This window comes from Coenobita brevimanus, chromosome 48 (genome assembly GCF_032717465.1).
Source record: "Coenobita brevimanus isolate Jiangsu-jjx chromosome 48, ASM3271746v2, whole genome shotgun sequence".
Taxonomy (NCBI): domain Eukaryota; kingdom Metazoa; phylum Arthropoda; class Malacostraca; order Decapoda; family Coenobitidae; genus Coenobita; species Coenobita brevimanus.
In genome coordinates, this window is record NC_137001.1 from 417,829 (window position 1) to 439,999 (window position 22,171).

The 22,171-nt window shown below is 43.8% G+C and overlaps 1 protein-coding gene across 1 annotated transcript in view; it reads left to right on the top strand.

Moving 5' to 3' along the window:
* The first annotated feature begins 6,763 nt into the window (after positions 1 to 6,763).
* The window catches only part of LOC145399244 (putative neural-cadherin 2), a 135,049-nt gene continuing 119,641 nt past the window's right edge, over positions 6,764 to 22,171 (top strand). Inside the window, exon 1 of the mRNA XM_080271932.1 lies at positions 6,764 to 7,064. Coding sequence (XP_080128058.1) covers positions 6,764 to 7,064 — 301 coding nt within the window. The remainder of the gene's footprint in view (positions 7,065 to 22,171) is intronic.

A 22,171-nucleotide genomic window follows, 5' to 3' on the forward strand; every position in this document is an offset into this window, starting at 1 on the left:
GCCTCAAACTGTGCCTAACTTAACGTCCATGGTATCTTCAGGTATAAAGCCTATAACTAGCTCGGCAGCCTCCACACTGTACCTAACTGTACATCCAAGATACGTTCATTCATAAAGCCTAACATAATTCCAAGTATCATTTATGTAACTCTCACCCTTAATATTGACATGCAAGGCTGTCTACGTTTCATTTCATCATTACTGGAACCTCCCAAAGATATCTCCATCCATATAAAGCCTAACAATTACAAGTCCCATTAACTAAGTACACTGTCTAGGCAAATAACCAATTCCGTGCAACATTATTTCTGTTTTAATCAGACTACCATTAGATAATCTTTCACTGTTAGTAGAGCCCTCTGGCAGTGATGGATTTAAAGAGTCTATGTCTGATCCGTCCAGTTAGAAAAACACCTCCTTTAGGAAACTGAATAAAATTGTCTACAGATAAATACATAAATAAATAAATACAGAACGGAGCACTGCAAGACTTCACCATCGGTACTGTACACTTGATCTACTGGTCGAACGTACGACATTGCCCTGTGGACCTTGACCTTCTATCCATTGTTCTCAAAATCGACTTAACACGTTCTTGCCCTACTCTCAACCATTCCACCACCTTTGGTCCAAATCGGATCAAAACTGGGTTGACTTTGCACTCTGGCATTGACATGTTTTTTTTTTCTTTTTTTATGCGAGGAAGAAGGAACCAAAGGCCATGAGCCCGCAGTTACAGTTTCCTCCAAGAGAAAAACAAAATACTATAGAGAGCCAAATTCAAGATCCGATCATTTTGAGATGCCTGGACACACTGCGTTTGAAAGACTGGAGATCATAGGCAGCAGGAAATACAGACAGAGGGAGACAGTTCCAGAGCTGACCTGTTGCATAAATGAAAGACTGGGAGTAGCGGTTAACTCTTGCATTAGAGAGCTGGACAGAAAAGGGATGAGAGTTTGCTGCCAGACGGGTGCTACGCGCCCGTCGTAGAGGTGGAGGAATGCAAGCAGACAGTTCCGAGGAGCAGTGACCATTAAAGTAGCGATAGAAAAGAGATAAAGATGCAACAGAGCGGCGAAGAGACAGAGGTTGAAGGGAGTCAATAAGAGGAGGAGAGTTAATGAGACGAAAAGCCTTTGACTCCACCCTATTGAGAAGAGCTGTATGTGGGGAGCCTCCCCACACATGAGAGTTGTACTCCACACAGGGGCAGATAAAACCTCTGTATAGAGTCAACAATTGTGCAGGGGTAAAGAAAGAGCGGAGTCGGCTTAGCACACCCAATCTCTTGGAAGCAGATTTTACAAGAGATGTAATATGATTTTTCCAAGATAAGTCCTGAGTAAATGAAACCCCAAGCATGTTCAAGGATGATGCAGGATTAAGCTGAATATTATTAAACATTAGTGGGTATACCTGTGGAAGATTTTGTCGGGTTGATAGGTGTAAGAACTGAGTCTTAGATGCATTAAAGACAACCATATTATTTTTACCCCAGTCAGAGATACGAGCCAAGTCAGACATTAGGTGTGCCATAGCCTCATCCCTTGTTTCTTGAAGTAACTGTTGCGATGGGCGTTGCGGGAACCGAATGGAAAGGTGAAGGGTGGAGTCATCGGCGTATGAGTGGATAGGGTTAGATGTACAGCTTAGAAGATCATTGATGAATAAAAGGAAGAGAGTTGGTGATAGGACAGAGCTCTGAGGAACACCACTGTTGATAGATCTAGGAGAAGAACGATGGCCGTCTACAACAGCGGCTATAGAACGACCAGAATGGAAGCTAGCGATGAAGGCACAGATAGAAGGATAAAAACCGTAGGAGGGCAGTTTGGAAATTAAAGATTTATGCCAGACTCGATCGAAAGCCTTTGAGATGTCAAGTGCAATGGTAAAGCTTTCGCCAAAGTCCCGAAAGGAGGATGACCAGGAGTCTGAAAGGTAGGTGAGAAGATCGCCAGTGGAGCGTCCCTGACGGAACCCATACTGACGATCGGAAAGAAGGTTGTGATAGGAAAGATGCCTTAAAATTTTTCTATTAAGAACTGACTCGAAAACTTTTGAAATACAGGACGTTAAAGCAATTGGACGATAGTTGGAGGGTTGGGAGTGGTCACCCTTCTTTGGGACTGGCTGAATGAGAGCAAACTTCCAGCAAGAAGGAAAGGTACAAGTTGACAGACAAAGGAGAAAGAGTTTGCCTAGGCAGGGTGTAAGCACAGAAGCACAGTTCTTGACAACAACAGGAGGGACCCCATCAGGCCCATATGCCTTGTTAGTACTGAGGCCAGTGATGGCAGAAAATACATCAACTGAAGAAATTTTAATGTCAGCCATGAGGAAGTCAGAGGGGGGAAGTGATGGAGGAACAGCACCGGAATCGTCTAAGGTGGAATTGGAGGAGAAAGTCTGTGCGAAGAGATCTGCTTTATCAGTAGAAGAAATAGCTACAGAACCATCAGAGTAGAAAAGAAGAGGGAAGGATGATGAGGTAAAGTAGTTAGAAAGATTTTTGGCAAGGTGCCAGAATGAGCGGGAAGAATTCGAGTTGGAGAGTTGAGAGCATTTAGTATGGATGAAATTATTTTTAGTAGAGCGAAGAACAGACTTAGCACGATTCCGGGCAGAAACATAAAGACGATGTGATTCAGGGGTGGGTTGGCTCCGGTACTTTTTGTAGGCCTTCTCCTTGTTGCGGACAGCATTAGAGCAAGCGTGATTAAACCAAGGCTTTCTTGCGTTAGTCAAAGGATATGAGAAAGGAATGTATGCTTCCATGCCCGAGAGAATAACCTCTGTAATGTGCAAGGCACACTCAGATGGCTCACGGCCATGGAAGCAATAATCATTCCATGGAAAATCAAAGAAGTACTGCCTGAGGGCCTCCCAGTCTGCGGCTCCAAAATGCCACAGACGACGCTTCCCTGGAGGGTCCACAGGCCGTACCGGAGTGATAGGACAGGTTAAGGTAATAAGGTTGTGATCGGAGGAGCCCAACGGAGAGAAAAGATTAACAGAGTAAGCAGAAGGATTAGTTGTGAGGAAGAGGTCAAGTATGTTGGAGCTCTCTCCAAGGCGGTCAGGGATACGGGTAGGGTGCTGTACAAGCTGCTCTAGGTCATTAAGGATAGAAAAGATGTAGGCTTGTTCACCAGGTGGATCCGTGAAAGGAGAGGAGAGCCAAAGGTGGTGGTGAACATTGAAATCTCCAAGAATGGAGATTTCAGAGAAAGGAGAAATGGACAGAATGTGTTCCATCGTAGAAGAAAGATAGTCGAAGAATTTTTGATAGTCAGTAGAATTAGAGGATAAGTAAACAGCACAGATATATTTAGTCAGAGAATGACAGGAAAGCCGAGGCCAGAGTGTGGAGAATTCAGAAGAAGCAAGTTCAGGAACACGAGAGCAAGATAAGTCGTTGCGTATGTATACACAACAGCCACCTTTGGCTTTGAAATGAGTATAGAGAAAGTAGGAGGATACAGAAAAGGGTTTGCTGTCAGTTGCCTCAGACAGCTGAGTCTCCGTTAGAAAAAGAAGGTGAGGTTTAGAGGAGGAGAGGTGGTGCTCAACAGAGCGAAAGTTAGAGGAAAGGCCGCGAATGTTGCAGAAATGAAGAAGAAGAGAGTCAGACAGTGGTTCCAGGCACCTCGAGTCGTCACCGGGAGAGGGGCAGATGGCGGGGACATTTATGGTCCCCCTCCCCTGGGGACTCCGAGGCTTGGTGAATCGACGCCATTATGGTGAATTTTGAATAGGAAGTGTAGTGTGTACTGTGCATGTAGTTTGGTGAAGATAGTTAGAGAAATTTGTACTGGAGAGCATGCTGGCCTACTCTCTGTGTAACTGAGACACTGATAAAGTTCAGCAAAGGGGCATGGTCAGGAACTAGTCCTGAGGGCTGATGAAACGGGAGCTCCAGCACTCCCTGCTTTCCATCCACCTCGGGAGTACTGCCCTGCTCGACTGGTGCTACAGTCTACTCCACCAGTTGTTTTCACTGCCGAATCTCTTCGTTCTTGGCCGACTCTCAATCCTTCTAGCAAGTTGGGTCGACATCAAATCAGAACTGTGGGGTATAGGTTCGGACATTGACCTTATCCAGATACCCTCATCTTTGACGGATTGTTTTGACAATTAAATCCATTCATTTCAACTCGGAAAAAAAAAAAAAAACTGTTTATTCTTTGTGTATGAGCTTCACCTTTGATTTATTGACAGGTCAGTCCCTTGGTTAACCCTCAACCCTTGCATCAAACTTGGTTAAAACTGGATAGAAGTTTGAGTAATTTTGTTACACACACACACACACACACACACTGAATCAAACATAACATACCTATCCATCATGAGCGCGGATGTAACAAGACTTCCATATACTGGAGAGATGAACAAGCAATCACATCGTCACTACTGAAACCCGTCCTAGAGAATTCCTGATATAATTACTAAGTTAATTTCCAATCTAATTAATTTTAACACTCATCCTAATTATTTAAAAGGACAAAACTAGTTGTCGCACCATCATACTGAAATGCCCCTTCCTTTAATTTATTACACTTGTCGCCACAGTAGGTCTCAGCTGGGATTAATGGTTTCACGACTTAAAAAGGACACACACACACACACACACACACACACACACACACACACACACCACAAAGGCTGAATAAAAATGAATTGTCCGAAAAGTGCTAAAACATGGCTCTGTATTTTATACTGTCAAAGCTGTGGCCGGCCTGGGGGGTGTCACGTGAGCTATTTATATCTTTCACGGACGCCTTCACGTGGTGGCACTGATCGGGTGACTCCACTGCCAGGTTGTGTCCCTATCTTCTTCCCTATCGAAAGGATAATTGTGGCCTGCAGAAGGGTAACTAAAGCCTGCCGTCCACCGTGTTCAGGTACGGATGAGCCTGAGACCATTGCAACAGTGAGGGGTGTGTCAGGATGCCTAGCCCTCAAATTACCTGTGAGGTGGTATTCATGAAGAATCTTTACTATACTCTATTTACTTTAACTTGGCCAAAAAACTGCCATCTGTCCATCTTGAATGCAGAGTTGTAACAATAGCTTAACACAAGAACATGATGTTAGTCACGAAGAAGTGCCATGGATACTATGTAGGTCTGCTGTGTCGTTCTGCCACAGAGCTTCTTGAAATAAGCTGACGGAAATCTGGGCCAAGCTAGTGTGAAAGTAGTGTATTGACGATCACCACATTTCCATAGCACTTAACCCTCAGACCTCGAGAGGCTCCCCCGGGACGAATGAAATGTTTGGTGGTAACTACAATAAAATAATGTCTTCCTCGAGGGTTAGGGATTAAATATGTACTTATAGGCGCCATACTTGAAAGTGAGGAACGTGTTCGGGCGTTAATGGACACTTTGATATGCTGAGAATAACTACTTATGAAACTCCTGTTATCAGTAGTTTTCCTCGATAACAGTAGTTCTACCGTTGCTTAATCTGTTTCCTAGTTAGCAGAATTTTGGTGCTCAGGTTGGTGATTTCTATTTTTTTTCCCTCTACGATATGCTAGCGAATTTTGAGAAGTCGCTTAAATAGCATGTGTTACTTTTCCATAAACTCTCCAACGATATGGGTAGATTCGCCGTGGTATTAATTGTTTTCGAGATAATAAAGGTTTGGTGCGCGATCTGACATTTTTCTACACTTTAAAATCATTATAGTGGCTAATTATAAGAAGAGCCCGTAATTAGCACCAATTTCTTTTCCATGAGCTCTTTAATGGCATGTGTACACCTGCTGTAGCTGCAGTAATTTTCTGAGATCACATATCATTGTAATTTTTTGCCCAATTTAGCCTTTCTGTTATTTATTAACACACACACACACACACACACACACACACATATATATATATATATATATATATATATATATATATATATATATATATATATATATATATATATATATATATATATATATATATATATATATATAAATATATATATACTGTTTAGCAAGATGGTGATGAATTTCAACATTCATTACATTCTTCCTAAGTTTTCCAACAAGGTGTGCAGGTCTGCTACAGTCTCCGATATAACATTGTCTAGGTGTCTTTCGGGTAGGGTCCTGGAGTCGTATTTATAGAAGATCCTAAGCAGTTTTCACGATAAAGAATCTCTGTAGCAGTTATTATCGGGAGTCATTGTGTTTGGTCGCATCATTTCACTTTAACAATTACTGAATTGGTTGTGAAGTATTTGGTAGCCGTAAGACTGAAGCTAAATATATACAAGAAATTTTATGCATAACCATAGCTCTAGAAAGTTTATAAATATGGCACGTGATACTCGGAGGAGTCTTGGGTCGAACTTGGCAGGTTGAAGGCAACTAAATGTAAAATATCCAGTAACTGTGACAACCTCCTTGTCAGCTGCGGAAACCCTGGCATTTTTACGAACTCATACCAAACCCTGAAATCCTGGAGGGTCGATGTAATGTTCAGGAAGCTTCTAATTTCCCAGGTAACTGCCGACGTTCATGGCAAGTGGCGACATCATTAGGAGATGCGGAATGCCTGGATGCACAGCCTTTCTTAAAGCTGGACCAGCGGCTTTGGACTGAGGCTGCACCAGCACACGTGACCTATGGTACAAGGTCATTCCTCCTGACACGGGGGGACAGGGAGCGGTAGCGGCAGGTGGCGGTAGGGCGTCTAGGAAGGCAGCGGCATGGCACAGTAGGGATAGGCAGAGGGCGGCAGACAATGGCATACGGCTACATGGGGCTCAGGGAGATGGAAGGCAGGAGGCGGCAGGCAGCACACCTGACATATTGTAAGAGGTCGCTCCACGCGGCAGGAGACGGCAGACAGCGGGTGGGCCTGACGAGAGGGGTGGCAAGAGATGGTAGGGAACAGCAGGCGGCGGTACGGGATGGCAAGCGGGGGCAGGGGGCTGGGGGAGTTGAGTGTAGGCAGTGGCAGGGGGCGGCAGGCAGTGGCAGACACGGCAGAAAGAGACAAGGGATGACAAGTGGTGGCAGGGAGCCTAGGGAGGCGGATGGCAAGGGGCCCTCTCACGGTTAGGATGGAATCGAATTTATGTAAGGAAGGAAAATGTAGGAGACAAGCACAACAGCTCGATCAGATCCATGGTTACAAACTTTCGAAGGAATGCTGGAACGTAATATATTAATGAATTTGAACCGGATGGGATGTACATGAGACACAAATAAAATGTTCTGTCTTATACTCAGCAAGTGATGTTACAAAAGAATGAAATTTTTTGTAATTTTCGACGCCTACATAAATAATCTTGACGCATATTAGGCAAGGTGTGTGTGTGTGTGTGTGTGTGTGTGTGTGTGTGTGTGTGTGTGTGTGTGGATATATAGAAAATTTTTATCCCACATGTTTTTCCCAGCTGCACTTGGGGTGAGGTAGATGCTAGAAAGCAGTGAAAAGGAAAGTATATTATAGTAGGAGATATAATCAACAGTATACCTAATGAAATAAGCCACACTTCCATTCATCCACCATCCAAGCACCCGGAATCCTGGCTCAGCCTCAGATGTACACCTTGCCACACGTAGCTTCATTTTTACGTATCAGAGAAGAGTCAAATCCGACGACTGTCAAGTTTAAAAAGGATGCCAAACCCTTGTCATGCACCCCTCGTACAAAATTCATCCAGCCATATCTGTCCTTTGTCAGTTCCCCACTCTCATCAGCCACCATGCACAAAACTTACGGGCCACGCTTGGTTAATGTAAATCAAACTGGTTCTTTAAGTGCTGTTGAGTATACGATAACCACTCTCATAATTATATACATCAGTTATTTATGATTTTATACTTGTTTTCAGCAGTTTTATAAAGGAACAAAATGCATAATTTTGGAAGAAATCACCTTGAGGGCTAATTTCGTTCCATTCTTTTCACCCTGGTTGCTGTGACACACACTTATATGGATATGTTCGCGTGCTGTTAGCTGGAATAAGGTACTAGAGTTGTCCAGAATAGCAGAGTGTTAATTCTAGCAGTATTATCACATCCCAATACAGCCTTGACTCCTGGGTTAATTTTAGCAGTATTATCACATCCCAATACAGCCTCGACTCCTGTGTTAGTTTTAGCAGTATTATCACATCCCAATACAGCCTCGACTCCTGTGTTAATTTTAGCAGTATTATCACATCCCAAGCTGCCTCTCCCCCACTCTTGGCTGAAAAGAAAAAATCGTCTGGTGTTCGTTGCAATAAAACACTAGAGAACTGGCGACCATGTGTTGTTAAGATATTTCATTGTCCTAGATGTATCATATAGTTTTCGTTGTACCGTCTTCAATAATTCATAAACTTTAACTCGGTAATTTTCGTCCACTTTTAGCTTCTCTCCCATGAGTCAGTGGCAGAATAAGACAATACTTCGGCTGTACATCACGTCCATAACATTCTTCGTGACTTGCATCGTACTCTAGTGTTTATTTCTTGCTACAGCCATGTATCCAGAGCAGATGTATGACGAGTTTAGACCGAGTTAAGTGAGCAGAGTCTCACTGGAATCTTTCTAATCTCGCCCTCTTCCCCCGTCTTTCCCAGCCTCACTCAGATTCTCGGTGTTGTATCTTTCAAGCAGTGGCGCAGCCGGAGGGGGGGGGGGCACGGGGGTCAGCCCCCCCTTCCCCCCTGAAATTTCTACGTGTGTTCGAGAATAGACTGCGAATCTTAAATGTCGAATACTTGTTTAATCCAGGGTGTAATACTCGGTATGTCACATATTTGGAGAACTGAAAAAATATGTAATTCTGAGTAAAAAGTCTTGTATACACATATACTTTTTAAGACTTACTTTACTTTAGGTGCGAGACAGATATTCGAATTTACGCACGGGGAGCCGTTGGCGCCCGTACAGGTGAGGAAAGGGAGCAGGAAAGGAAGCAAGAAACGTGTGCCGCTCTGCGAAAATTTCAGTTTTTTTATGTACCTTATGACACATTATCTTCAAAACGGGAAGCTTCGTTACTAATATGTTTTAATGAAATAGTTGGGAGTACCTGTGGGCATGTAGGCCTACATGTGGCAGAATTGGCAAGAAAAATAAACTATCTTTGCAATGTTTACCAGCCATCAGCTGAGTGTCACTTGCTCACCACTTGCCTGCGCCATTAGTTATGTCAACTCTCATCATATCGTGTTGCACCAGTGACCAGTCCATACAACTTGCTAATTACGCTACTTGCACGCTGTACTGTGACAAGAAGTGAAAAGACCTGTTCCCTGAGTTTCCCTGGATCACTTTATTATGAAACGGAAGCAGCCGCAGCAGTCAAGTATATTGGACTTCATGAGTTCAAGTTCTAAAAGGTTAGTATATGTTCAGTAAATGCATTACATTGTAGAGTACATTATTACTGCCAGCAATAATAACAAATGATAATGTCACGCCATGAGCTCTACATAAGTGTAGGTGCACGCAGAAACTGGAGGCCAATGATTGCTTAAGATTTTCCTTGTGATATATTTCAGGCTTTAGCTACCTGTGCCCTGTGTGGCAACCATCACTGAAGTAAACTAATCATCAATGAACTAAGTTAAATATTTAACAGACGATGGATTTTCATAGACATAAGCGTTGAGTGTGGTGAGTTGGGACAGTGCGGGACACGGGGTGAGTTGGAACAGTGGGCACTGCAATGCCAAATGCCAAGACATTTCCATTTTATGCGCCCATTCAATAGCCCTGTCCCAACTTTACAAATATTAATACTAGTTTTCTATAGAACCACGAATACTGCATGAAAAATGTGCAAATATGAAAGGGTAGCATTTTGACCTTTGTAGAATTTCTGTCTATCTATCTATTGCCAGACGCCTTAATCCCATACGGGGTGGCCACAAACAAATCGCCTCCATGTCGCCCTGTACCCCCACCATTTCACTGCCCTGCTCCCAGCTCACACACACCTCTCTCATATACCTCTCCACTCCATCCCTCCATCTAATCCTTGGCCTCCCCCTCCCTCTCTCCCCCCCCAACTAACTCACATACACTCTCCTTGTCAGTCTCTCACTCTCCATCCTCTCCACATGGCCAAACCACCTCGGTGTGTTTCTCCTAACGCTTCCTATCACATCCACATCTACACCACAAAGCTTCTTTACATCCTTATTCGTCAGCCTGTCTCTCCATGTGACTCCACAGGCTCCTCTTAAATAACTCATTTCCACTGCTGTCACTCTTGACTTGTGTCCCTCCAACAATATCCAAGCTTCACTTCCATACTTTAGAGTTGGTATCACAATACTGTCATGTAGTAACTTTTTCACTTCCATGCTCACTTCCCTGTTTTTTATCACTGCTCTCAAAGAACCAGCAACCCTTCTTCCTTGTTTTACTCTTTCAAGCACTTCACCCTCCAAACTTCCATCCTTAATCATCACACTACCCAAGTACTTAAACGTACTCACATTTTCCATTTCCCCATCATCCAACTTCACTCTACATTCACTGACTTCCCCTCTCTCGAAGACCATAACTTAACCAACCGACACGAGTTCCCTACGTGACAGCAAGTGAGTTGGCGGAGGGTCAGTGCCCCTCCCCGGAAAACTATCTATCTATCTATATACCTAGGCTGATTCCCCCAAGGAAAGGGAAGTAGCCGAGACAGGACGACACACTCCCCATTTACTCATTCACTCAAACACATTCATTCTCATCTTAGCCCCAGAGGGGAGAAGGGACAGATCCTCACCACACCACACTGCACAAGGGTCAACTGCGCAGTGCAATCAGTGACATCCGCAGCAGGGCCCAACAGCAGAGCTGGTTTACCCCTGCCACATCATAATAGACCCATCCCCTTACCCGCACCTGACCTGATTAGCTGATCAGACCAAATGCGGGAGAATATCTCCCCCAGGGCCGCTTCATCATTTATTCATTCACAATTTCTCTCCATTTATTTCTGTCACTCACAGCCACTCTTTCTTGCTCAACAGACATCCCTCTCTCATCCAACACTCTCTTCACACTGTCCATCCATCCTATTCGTGGCCTTCCTCTCAGTCTTACACCTCTCACATCAGATCTAGTTATCTTTTTCACCAATTGCTCATTATTCATTCTCTCCATGTGCCCAAACCATCGCAACACTCTCTGCTCAACTCGATCAGCCATCTCCCGAACAACTCCAGTTCTCCTTTCACTTCATCATTTCTCACTCGATCCATACATGTCACTCCACACATACTCCTCAGACACCTCATCTCCATTACATTCAAACTTTTCCTCTCTGTTACACCCATATTCCATGTTTCAGCCCCATATAACGCAGTTGGTACCATAACACCCTCATACAGCCTTCTCTTTACATCCATTCTAAGCAAACGACATCTAAACACTTTTTTCATTCCTCCTTTTTTCATTCTAAACTTCACTTCTGCATCTATTCTTCCGTCCACAGCAACATGTGACCCTAAATACTTAAAACACTCTACCTCCTCAAGCAACTCTCCATTCAAAACTACATTCATCCTCCTACCATCTACCAACCTCGTACACTTCATCGCTTTACTCTTATTCTCATTTACTTTCAATTTCCACCTTTCACACACCCTTCCAAACTCTTCTACCAACTGTCTCAATCCCTCCTCTGAATCAGCCACAAATGCTGCATTATCTGCAAACAGCAGCTGCTTCAGATTCCACTCCGTACCACCAACATTCACCAGACTCAGGCCTCCACCTAGCACTCTTGCATTCACCTCCCTTACAACACCATCCATATAAATATTAAACAACCAAGGCGACATCACACATCCCTGCTGCAACCCCATTTTCACGGGAAACCAATCACTCACAGTATTTCCCACTCTTACACATGCTCTACTATTTACACAAAAACTTTTCACCCCCTTTAGTAACCTACCATCAAGTCCATACAATCTTAAAACAGTCCACAAAGCCTCCCTATCAGTTCTATCAAATGCTTTCTCTAAATCCATGAATGCCCAAAACACATCCTTACCTTTCGGAAAATATTTTTCACACACCTGTCTCACAGCAAACACCTGATCCATGCATCCCCTCCCTCTCCTAAAGCCACACTGCTCCTCACCAATCACGCCCTCTGTACCCTCTCTAACTCTCTTAATTAACACTCTACCTTACACCTTACCTACGACACTCAAGAGACTTATACCCCTAAAGCTAGTACACTCATGCTTATCACCCTTACCTTTATACAATGGGACCACAAAAGCAGTTTCCCAGTCAATTGGCACCATACCTTTCACAAGGCACACATTCAACAATCTTACTAACCAGTCAACAATAGTCACTCCACCACCTTTCAAGCATTCCACAGCACACCCATCCATACCTGCAGCTTTCCCTGTTTTCATCGCCTTTACTGCCTCCTGCACTTCCTCATTCGCGATCAAAACAATCGTTCAACTGTCCCAACCCGTTTATTCCTTGCACCCTTCCATCTGCCACAATCTCAGCCTCCCTTTCCTCCTCTACATTTAACAGTCTTTCAAAATACTCCACCCATCTCTTCCTTTTTTTTTTTTTTTCCTTATGCAAGGAAGAAGGAACCAAAGGCCATGAGCCCGCAGTAACAATTCCCTCCTACAGAAAAACAAAATACAATAGAGAGCCAAATTCAAGATCCGATCATTTTGAAATGCCTGGACACACTGCGTTTGAAAGACTGGAGATCATAGGCAGCAGGAAATACAGACAGAGGGAGACAGTTCCAGAGTTGACCTGTTGCATAAATGAAACACTGGGAGTAACGGTTAACTCTTGCATTAGAGAGTTGGACAGAAAAGAGATGAGAGGTTGATACTAGACGGGTGCCACGCGCCTGTCGTAGAGGTGGAGGAATGCATGCAGACAGTTCAGAGGAGCAGTGACCATTGAAGTCGTGATAGAAAAGAGATAAAGATGCAACAGTGCGACGAAGAGACAGAGGTTGAAGGGAGTCAGTAAGAGGAGGACAGTTAATGAGACGAAAAGCCTTTGATTCCACCCTATTGAGAAGAGCTGTATGTGGGGAGCCTCCCCACACATGAGAGTTGTACTCCACACAGGGGCAGATAAAACCCCTGTATAGAGTCAACAGTTGTGCAGTGGTAAAGAAGGAATGGAGTCAGCTTAGCACACCTAATCTCTTGGAAGCAGATTTTACAAGAGAAGTAATATGATCTTTCCAAGATAAGTCCTGAGTAAATGAAACCCCAAGCATGTTCAAGGATGATGCAGGATTAAGTTGAATATTATTAAACATTAGTGGATATACCTGTTGAAGATTTTGTCGGGTTGATAGGTGTAAGAACTGAGTCTTAGATGCATTAAAAACAAGATTATTTTTACCCCAGTCAGAGATACGAGAAAGGTCAGACATTAGGTGTGCCATAGCCTCATCCCTTGTTTGTTGAAGTAACTGCTGAGATGGACGTTGCGGGAACCGAATGGAAAGGTGAAGGGTGGAGTCATCAGCGTATGAGTGGATAGAGTTAGATGTACAGCTTAGAAGGTCATTGATGAATAAAAGGAAGAGAGTTGGTGATAGGACAGAGCCCTGAGGAACACCACTGTTGATAGATCTAGGAGAAGAATGATGGCCGTCTACAACAGCGGCTATAGAACGACCAGAATGGAAGCTAGCGATGAAGGCACAGATAGAAGGATAGAAACCGTAAGAGGGCAGTTTGGAAATTAAAGATTTATGCCAGACTCGATCGAAAGCCTTTGAGATGTCAAGTGCAATGGCAAAGCTTTTGCCAAAGTCCCGAAAGGAGGATGACCAGGAGTCTGAAAGGTAGGTGAGAAGATCGCCAGTGGAGCGTCCCTGACGGAACCCGTACTGACGATCAGAAAGAAGGTTGTGATAGGAAAGATACCTTAAAATTTTTTTATTGAGAATTGACTCGAAAACTTTTGAAATACAGGACGTTAAGCAATTGGACGATAGTTGGAGGGTTGGGAGTGATTAACCTTCTTTGGGACTGGCTGAATGAGAGCAAACTTCCAGCAAGAAGGAAAGGTACAAGTTGACAGACAAAGGCGAAAGAGTTTGCCTAGGCAGGGTGTAAGCACAGAAGCACAGTTCTTGAGAACAACAGGAGGGACCCCATCAGGCCCATATGCCTTGTTAGTACTGAGGCCAGTGATGGCAGAAAATACATCAGCTGAAGAAATTTTTAATGTCAGCCATGAGGAAGTCAGAGGGGGGAAGTGATGGAGGAACAGCACCGGAATCATCTAAGATGGAATTGGAGGAGAAAGTCTTTGCAAAGAGATCTGCTTTATCAGTAGAAGAAATAGCTACAGAACCATCAGAGTGGAAAAGAGGAGGGAGTGATGATGAGGTAAAGTTGTTAGAAAGGTTTTTGACAAGGTGCCAGAAGGAGCGGGAAGAATATCGAGTTGGAGAGTTGAAAGCATTTAGTATGGATGAAAGTATTTTTAGCAGAGCGGATAACAGACTTAGCACGATTCTGGGAAGGAACGTAAAGATAATGTGATTCAGAGGTGGGTTGGCTCTGGTACCTTTTGTAGGCCCTCTCCTTGTTGCGGACAGCATTAGAACAAGCGTGATTAAACCAAGGCTTTCTTGCATTAGTCAAAGGATATGAGAAAGGAATGTATGCTTCCATGCCCGAGAGAATAACCTCCGTAATGCGCAAGGCACACTCAGATGGCTCCTGGCCATGGAAGCAATAATCATTCCAGGGAAAATAAAAAAAGTACTGCCTGAGGGCCTCCCAATCCGCGGCTCCAAAATGCCACAGACGACGTTTCCCTGGAGAGTCCACGGGCCGTACCGGAGTGATAGGACAGGTTAAGATGATAAGGTTGTGACTGGAGGAGCCCAATGGAGAGAAAAGATTAACAGTGTAAGCAGAAGGATTAGTTGTGAGGAAGAGGGCAAGTATGTTGGAGCTCTCTCTAAGGCAGTCTGGGATACGGGTAGAGTGCTGTACAAGCTGCTCTAGGTCATTAAGGATAGAAAAGATGTAGGCTTGTTCACCAGGTGGATCAGTGAAAGGAGAGGAGAGCCAAAGGTGGTGATGAACATTGAAATCTCCTAGAATGGAGACTTCAGAGAAAGGAGAAATGGATAGAATGTGTTCCATCGTAGAAGTAAGATAGTCAAAGAATTTTTGATAGTCAGTAGAATTAGGGGATAAGTAAACAGCACAGGAATAATTAGTCAGAGAATGACAGGAAAGCCGAAGCCAGAGTGTAGAGAATGCAGAGGAATTGAGTTCAGGAACATGAGAGCAAGATAAGTCGTTGCGTATATATACAAAACAGCCACCTTTGGCTTTGAAATGAGTATAGAGAAAGTAGGAGGATACAGAAAAGGGTTTGCTGTCAGTTGCCTCTGACAGCTGAGTCTCAGTTAGAAAAAGAAGGTGAGGTTTAGAGGAGAAGAGGTGGTGCTCAACAGAGCGAAAGTTAGATGAAAGGCCGCAAATGTTGCAGAAATGAAGAAGAAGAGAGTCAGACAGTGGTTCCAGGCACCTCGAGTCGTCACCAGGAGGGGGGCGGATAGTGGGGGCATTTATGGTCCCCCCCCTGGGGACTCCGGGGCATCCATCTCAATTAGCATTCTTCCCTCCTCTGTTTTTACTCTCTCTTCCTTCCCAGACTCTCCCTTTCGCACCCTTTTGACCTCCTTCCAAAACATTTTTTTCTGTTGAAAATTCTCCATCAACTGCCTACCCTACCTCTCATTTGCTGCCATATCACGCACAGCCCTTCTTGCCCTATTCATCTTTTCCTTATACGTCTCATATGACACCTCATCCTTCCTCTGCAGCCACACTTCATATGCACGTCTCTTCTCAGGCACAGCCATACTTACTTCCTCACACCACCATTCACTTTCTTTTCTTACTCCACCACCCACTCGTCTCACACCACACACCTCTTCTGCATGCCCCACCACAGCACACTTAAACAACTGCCATTCTGCCTCCACACTGCCATTTTCCTGATCTTTCACTGTGTTCCACTCATCTTTCAATTTCTCCTGATACTCTATCATTTTCTCTCTTTTATCCAACTCACTCACTTTCAAAACCTCCTTGCCACACCTAACTCTCCTAGCTCTCACCCATCTCTTACCTACTCTTAACTTTCCCTCCACCAGGTAGTGGTCAGACATACCTCCACCCTCCCTTCTCAGTACTCTCACATCCAACAATCTTCCTATTACATTCCTGGACACAACCACATAGTCCATCAATGCTCTATCAACAACCCTTCTACCCTCCTGTCTCACCCATGTATACTTATAAATATCTTTCTTCTCAAACAAGGTATTTCCAATCACCATCTCTAGGTCAATGCACATCCCTATCATTCGTTCCTAATTTTCATTTCTTCCAGGCACACCATGCATACCAACACCTTCAACTGCTACATTTCCCACTATAGCACTCAGATCTCCCATCATTACCACATTCACATTCGCTCCAAAACTCTGCAGACACTTATCAACATCATTCCAGAATGACTCCCTGTCTTCTTCATCCCTTTCACTACCAGGCCCGTATGCACTCACAAACACCCACAACTCACGTTCAAATTTCGCTTTCACCCACATCAGTCTCGATGACACCTCCTTCCATTCAATCACACACTGCTGTACTTCCGGACTCACTAACAAGGCCACACCTTCTCCTGCCGTTCCTCTATCAACACCAGACAATCATCCAGTCACACTTCCAAACATAGACTCACCCTTCCCTTTCATCTTTGTTTCACTCAAAGCTAACACATCCAACTTTCTTCTCACAAACATTCTCTCAATCGCCTCCCTTTTAGCCTCAATCGTACTACATCCACGCACATTCATAGACCCAATCTTCAAGGTACGGGGATAACTCAGTCCTCCAACACTTTCTGTGGCCTGTCTCTTTTTATGAACTAAAATAACAGAGGAGGGGGTCCCTAGTCCCCTCACCCCGCCCCTTTTAGTCGCCTTTTACAACACGCAGGGAATACGGTGGCAGTATTCTTCCTAATACAACCTGGCCGCAGAGTGGTAGTACCACCCCATAGTGCGGCCAGATTGTGTCCCCCCCACCACAGGGGCGGGGGAGACAATACGAATAAGATTGTAGAATTCCATTTTTGAATATACACATAATTTGCCAATTTTCCTCTCCCACAGTTCTACCTTTTGGCGGGTGAAATCTTCAGTGTTATAGTGTTATTATGATTTATCCAGAAAATGCATTTTTACAGATCAGTGCTGATGGATTAATAGACAATTGTCCCAACTCACTCACCATTTTTTTTTTCTAACCCAGGGTGAGTTGGGAAAACAGTTTCATTTGTGGTTTTTGCAAGGAAAAACCTACTTTCTATGCATTATATGCTACAATATTATATAGTTTGCTGTATTTATGGTGGTTTTGGGTGTCAACAGGTAGATATTTCTCATTTTCAAGTTGCATGCATGCCCTAAAGAAAGAAAATACTGTGATGTGGATTATGGCAAAAAAAGCATATATTGGTATGATGTTAAAAGTAGGGAAAAAAGAGTTGAACAATGAAATTTTTGGAAAGGAGAGGAACTGAGAAATGCAACTGGCCAGTTTGTGATGATATACTGTATACTGATGATGATTTTCGGCAGTATATCATTGGTGGACCTGTCTTATTAGCAGGAACTGTACCTTTTACGATGCAAGAGGTGGACAAAGCCTTTCATGATTATAAAAAGCATATTTCTCAGTGAAATTTTTCAGCATTAATAGCTACAGGCAACTTAGTGGAACTCTTAACTACGGAATATGTATAATGCAGTGCGTCCTTTAAGTGCGAGGCTTGGGAGGGGTGTTAGGTTTATGGCCCCCCCCCCCACGAATTATATTTCTGGCTGAGCCCCTGCTTTCAAGACGAGGAGAGTTGTGTTGTGTCAAGCCTCGTTGGTGGAGATATAACATGGGACCATCAGCTGCTCTCCTGTGACGCCGTTAACGTGGATCAAGTGTCGGTATCTGGAGAGTTGGGCCGGCCTGTTATGCGATACGGTAGCTAGCGATACCCATAGAGCCCCGCTAGTAACTTCTTCCCTCTAGGTTAGGCTAGGTCAGGATCGGATAAGAAAGGTTAGGTCAGATTAGGTTGTTAGGTTAGGTTAGGGTAGGTCAGGTTAAGGTAGGGTGAGAGGGAATAGGATGGGAGAATAAGGTAGGGTATGCTCTATTAGGTTAGGTTAAGTTAAGTTAGGATATGTTATGTTTGGTCAGTTTAGGTTAGGATAGGATTACCTAGGAGTACATATAAATTACAGATAACAGGAGACCTGGTGGTCCGTAGCAAGATAAATTGTTTGGGGGCAAAACTAATTCCGCAAAATATTAAGTCAGCTTTTTTTAGAACAAGAGAGAAAAGAGGAACGCTCTCCCCGTCCATATACTCCGGGAAAAAAGGGGGGTGGGGGTAGAAAAGAAATAGAAAAACGCCTTGATTGATGGAAAGAACAAACATAGATTATTTTTCCTTCTCACAGGAAATACAGACGAAGGAATGCCACGAAGTAAGCATTACAAGGGCGTACAGCTCTTTGCCCTCACAAACCCATTCTTTCCCTTCCCTCTCCACACCAGTCTGCTTCATTCTCCACCCTCCTCATCCTGACATTCCTTCAGCCTCTATGTGTCGTATATTCTTTCTCCCTGTTTCTGTCAGCGCCACACTCCTTCAACAATAACATCTTTTTACTTGCCTGTTTCTGTCTTTTTTCTTCCATCGCATTCCTTTAATCTACCCTTCCCCTCCAGTGTGTTTCATTTCACCCCATAACCTCTACCCTCCTCACCTCTACACTCCCTCAACGTCTTTATCTGTCATTTCTCCTTGCAGTGACACACTAACTTTATATCTCTCCTCTTTCCCGCTTCTACCCGTTTCTTTTTCCTTTCAGTCCAAATATCCAACGGTGTTCACTTTGGTCTGTCTCATTAGTCTTCATAGTCCTGTTCATATTTACTTCCATCGTTCTCTCTCTCTCTCTCTCTCTCTCTCTCTCTCTCTCTCTCTCTCTCTCAGCAGCTTCATACCCCTTTCCTGTCTGCCAGTCCTCCTCCTCCTCCTCCTCATCATCATCATCATCATTTCTTAACATTTTCGCCCTCCTCTTACTCCCTCTCACCCCTTCTCCCTCTTACTTTCCTCTTCCCTGCTCTTCAGCAATTAAATCTCAACCCAGTAACACGAACCGTATGCATCTTCCTCTATCCGGTTCTCTTAAAATCCATTATAATTAGCTTTCATATCTACTTAATCTCCAGTAATAATTCTTCTTCCCAGTTATTGCTTTCTGCTCATTGCACCGGTTCTTGGTCGTCCCCGCCTGCCTCTCATCCATCTCTCTCTCGCTCCTAAACTCGCTTTTTATCTCGCTCAGTTTTATTAATCTTTCTCGCTCTTAAACTCTCTTGTAATTTCTCTCAGTTCTCTTAATCACCTAAAGCTCTTGTTCTCTCTTCTTTCTCCTCTTTCCCGGCTCCTTCTGTTTACTCTCTCTCTCTCTCTCTCTCTCTCTCTCTCTCTTTTCCTCATATTTTACCTTTTATCTATTTGCTTTATCTTTACTGCTCTCTCTCTCTCTCTCTCTCTCTCTCTCTCTCTCTCTCTCTCTCTCTCTCTCTCTCTCTCTCTCTCTCTCTCTCTCATATTTTACATTTTATCTATATGCTTTATATTTACTGCTCTCTCTCTCTCTCTCTCTCTCTCTCTCTCTCTCTCTCTCTCTCTCTCTCTCTCTCATATTTTACCTTTTATCTATTTGCTTTATCTTTACTGCTCTCTCTCTCTCTCTCTCTCTCTCTCTCTCTCTCTCTCTCTCTCTCTCTCTCTCTCTCTCTCTCTCTCTCTCATATTTTACCTTTTATCTTTTTTCTTTATCTTTATTTCTCTCTCTCTCTCTCTCTCTCTCTCTCTCTCTCTCTCTCTCTCTCTCTCATATTTTACCTTTTATCTATTTGCTTTATCTTTACTGCTCTCTCTCTCTCTCTCTCTCTCTCTCTCTCTCTCTCTCTCTCTCTCTCTCTCTCTCTCATATTTTACCTTTTATCTATTTGCTTTATCTTTACTGCTCTCTCTCTCTCTCTCTCTCTCTCTCTCTCTCTCTCTCTCTCTCTCTCTCTCTCTCTCTCTCTCTCTCTCTCTCTCTCTCTCTCGTCCCCCTCGTTTAACTTTTTCTGTATCGTCCTCTCCCCCATTTCTCCTTCTTCCTCCTTCCTTTCTGTTGTATTCCTTGGTTCTTCCCTCGTCCTTCATTCCATCTCACTTTCCTAGCTTTTCTTTTCTTGCCGCTTCCCTCACCTTCCTTGTCTTTTTCTTTTCTCATCACTCTTGCCTTTTCCTTCCAAGTCTTCCTCCTCTTCCTCTCCTTTGCTTTTTTCCTCCTCTTCTCTTTTATCTTCATATTTCCACTTTTCTTCGTATATATATATATATATATTTTTTTTGCTGTTGTTTCCTTTCTGCTTTCTCTACTTCCACGTCTTTTTTGTTTTTCCTTTTCCTCGTGTCTCTTTCTTACATATATATTTTTTTCCCATAAGTTCAACGTGCCTTTTCCCTCCCCTTTTCTTCCATCTCCACGTCTTCGCTGTTCTCTCCTCTTCTTCACCAGATTCACTGTTCATATTCCTTGGCTCCTCCCCATTTCCATGTGTGTGTGTGTGAGTGTGTGTGTGTGTGTGTGTGTGTGTGTGTGTGTGTGTGTGTGTGTGTGTGTTATTCCCATCTTTGCCCTTCTATCTCTTATATCCGTCTTTCTCTCCCTTCTTTCCCCTCACCCTGTCTTCCAAGGACCCTCACATGATGCTAAACTCGACACTCACTTGTTTTCGCCCCTCTTCCTCACACCTTATTTTACAAAGTATTTTTCCATATTTTTTCTTAAACTCTTCCATCCAGTCTGCTTAGTTTGCCTCCATCTTTGCCCATTTCTTTCCCTTTATTTCCATTCTTTCCTTTTTCTTCCCCTCTCGAGTTCTTCTTCTTTCCTCCAAGTTTTCCTTGCCAGGTCTCAGGCAGCTTCGTCTTCTCGTTTATCATCAGTCTCCTTATCAGGCTTCCTTGGTGTCTTATCATCCTTCTGCCATTTCATTACCGGTAATCTCTCTCTCTCTCCCTCTCTCTCTCTCTCTCTCTCTCTCCCTCTCTCTCTCTGCTTCTGACCCGTTTATCCTTGCACTTAGCGATATTCTACTTATTTTTTTTTTCACTTCCAATCTGTTATTTCCTCTTAATCTTCCATTTTACTTTCTCTCTTTCCCTCATCCTCTTTATTCATCCGCCTTCCCTATCCCCCTCATTTGTCCATATTCTGGCTCTCTGTCTCCCCAGTTCTATCCACTTCTCTCCCATTTCCACCCCAGTTCTATCTTCTTCATCCCCTAGTCTTGTGTATCCTTCCGCCCACCCACTCACCCACCCACCCACCAAGTCACCCACCCATTCAGCCACCCACATTGCCACCCTATCCTTCTGATGCACGCTCGTCTCCCGTTCGCTTCTCCGTCTTATGCTATAATAAATTTCTCCTTTCACATAACCCCTGACAGCCTACCCTTGCCCTCACACACACACACACACACACACACACACACACACACACACACACTTCCTCGTCAATATTCAGGAACAATCTCCATCAATCCATATTGTTAACTGATGCTCTTCCCATTTTTTTCCTTGGCCAGTCGTGGTAAATGACGTTTGTCGGGTAAACCAAATTATGTTATGGACAACTTTTATTTTTACACAAGATGAATGGAATAACGAAAATCAAATAAAAAAACTGACAAACACTATACATGACACTTTTTTTTTGGGGGGGGGGGTCGGAGTCGGGTGGTCATTCCTTGCCAACATGTTATGCTCAATTCCTATGGTGATCATAACCTGCTTGGCCTTATTTCTGTACATCCACGAATCATCTTTATCTTGAAGACTCTGGACATTGTCTTCAGAGCTGATAATAGGCGCTGCATCTCCTTCCCAAACCCCCAGCTGCTGTTCCTTGCATTGCCTATAACCCCGTTATATCTATTTATCTATCTATTGCCAAATGCCTCAGTCCCGTAAAGGGTGGCCACAAAGAAAGAAATCCATGTCGCCCCGTCCAACGCCATTTCCCTGC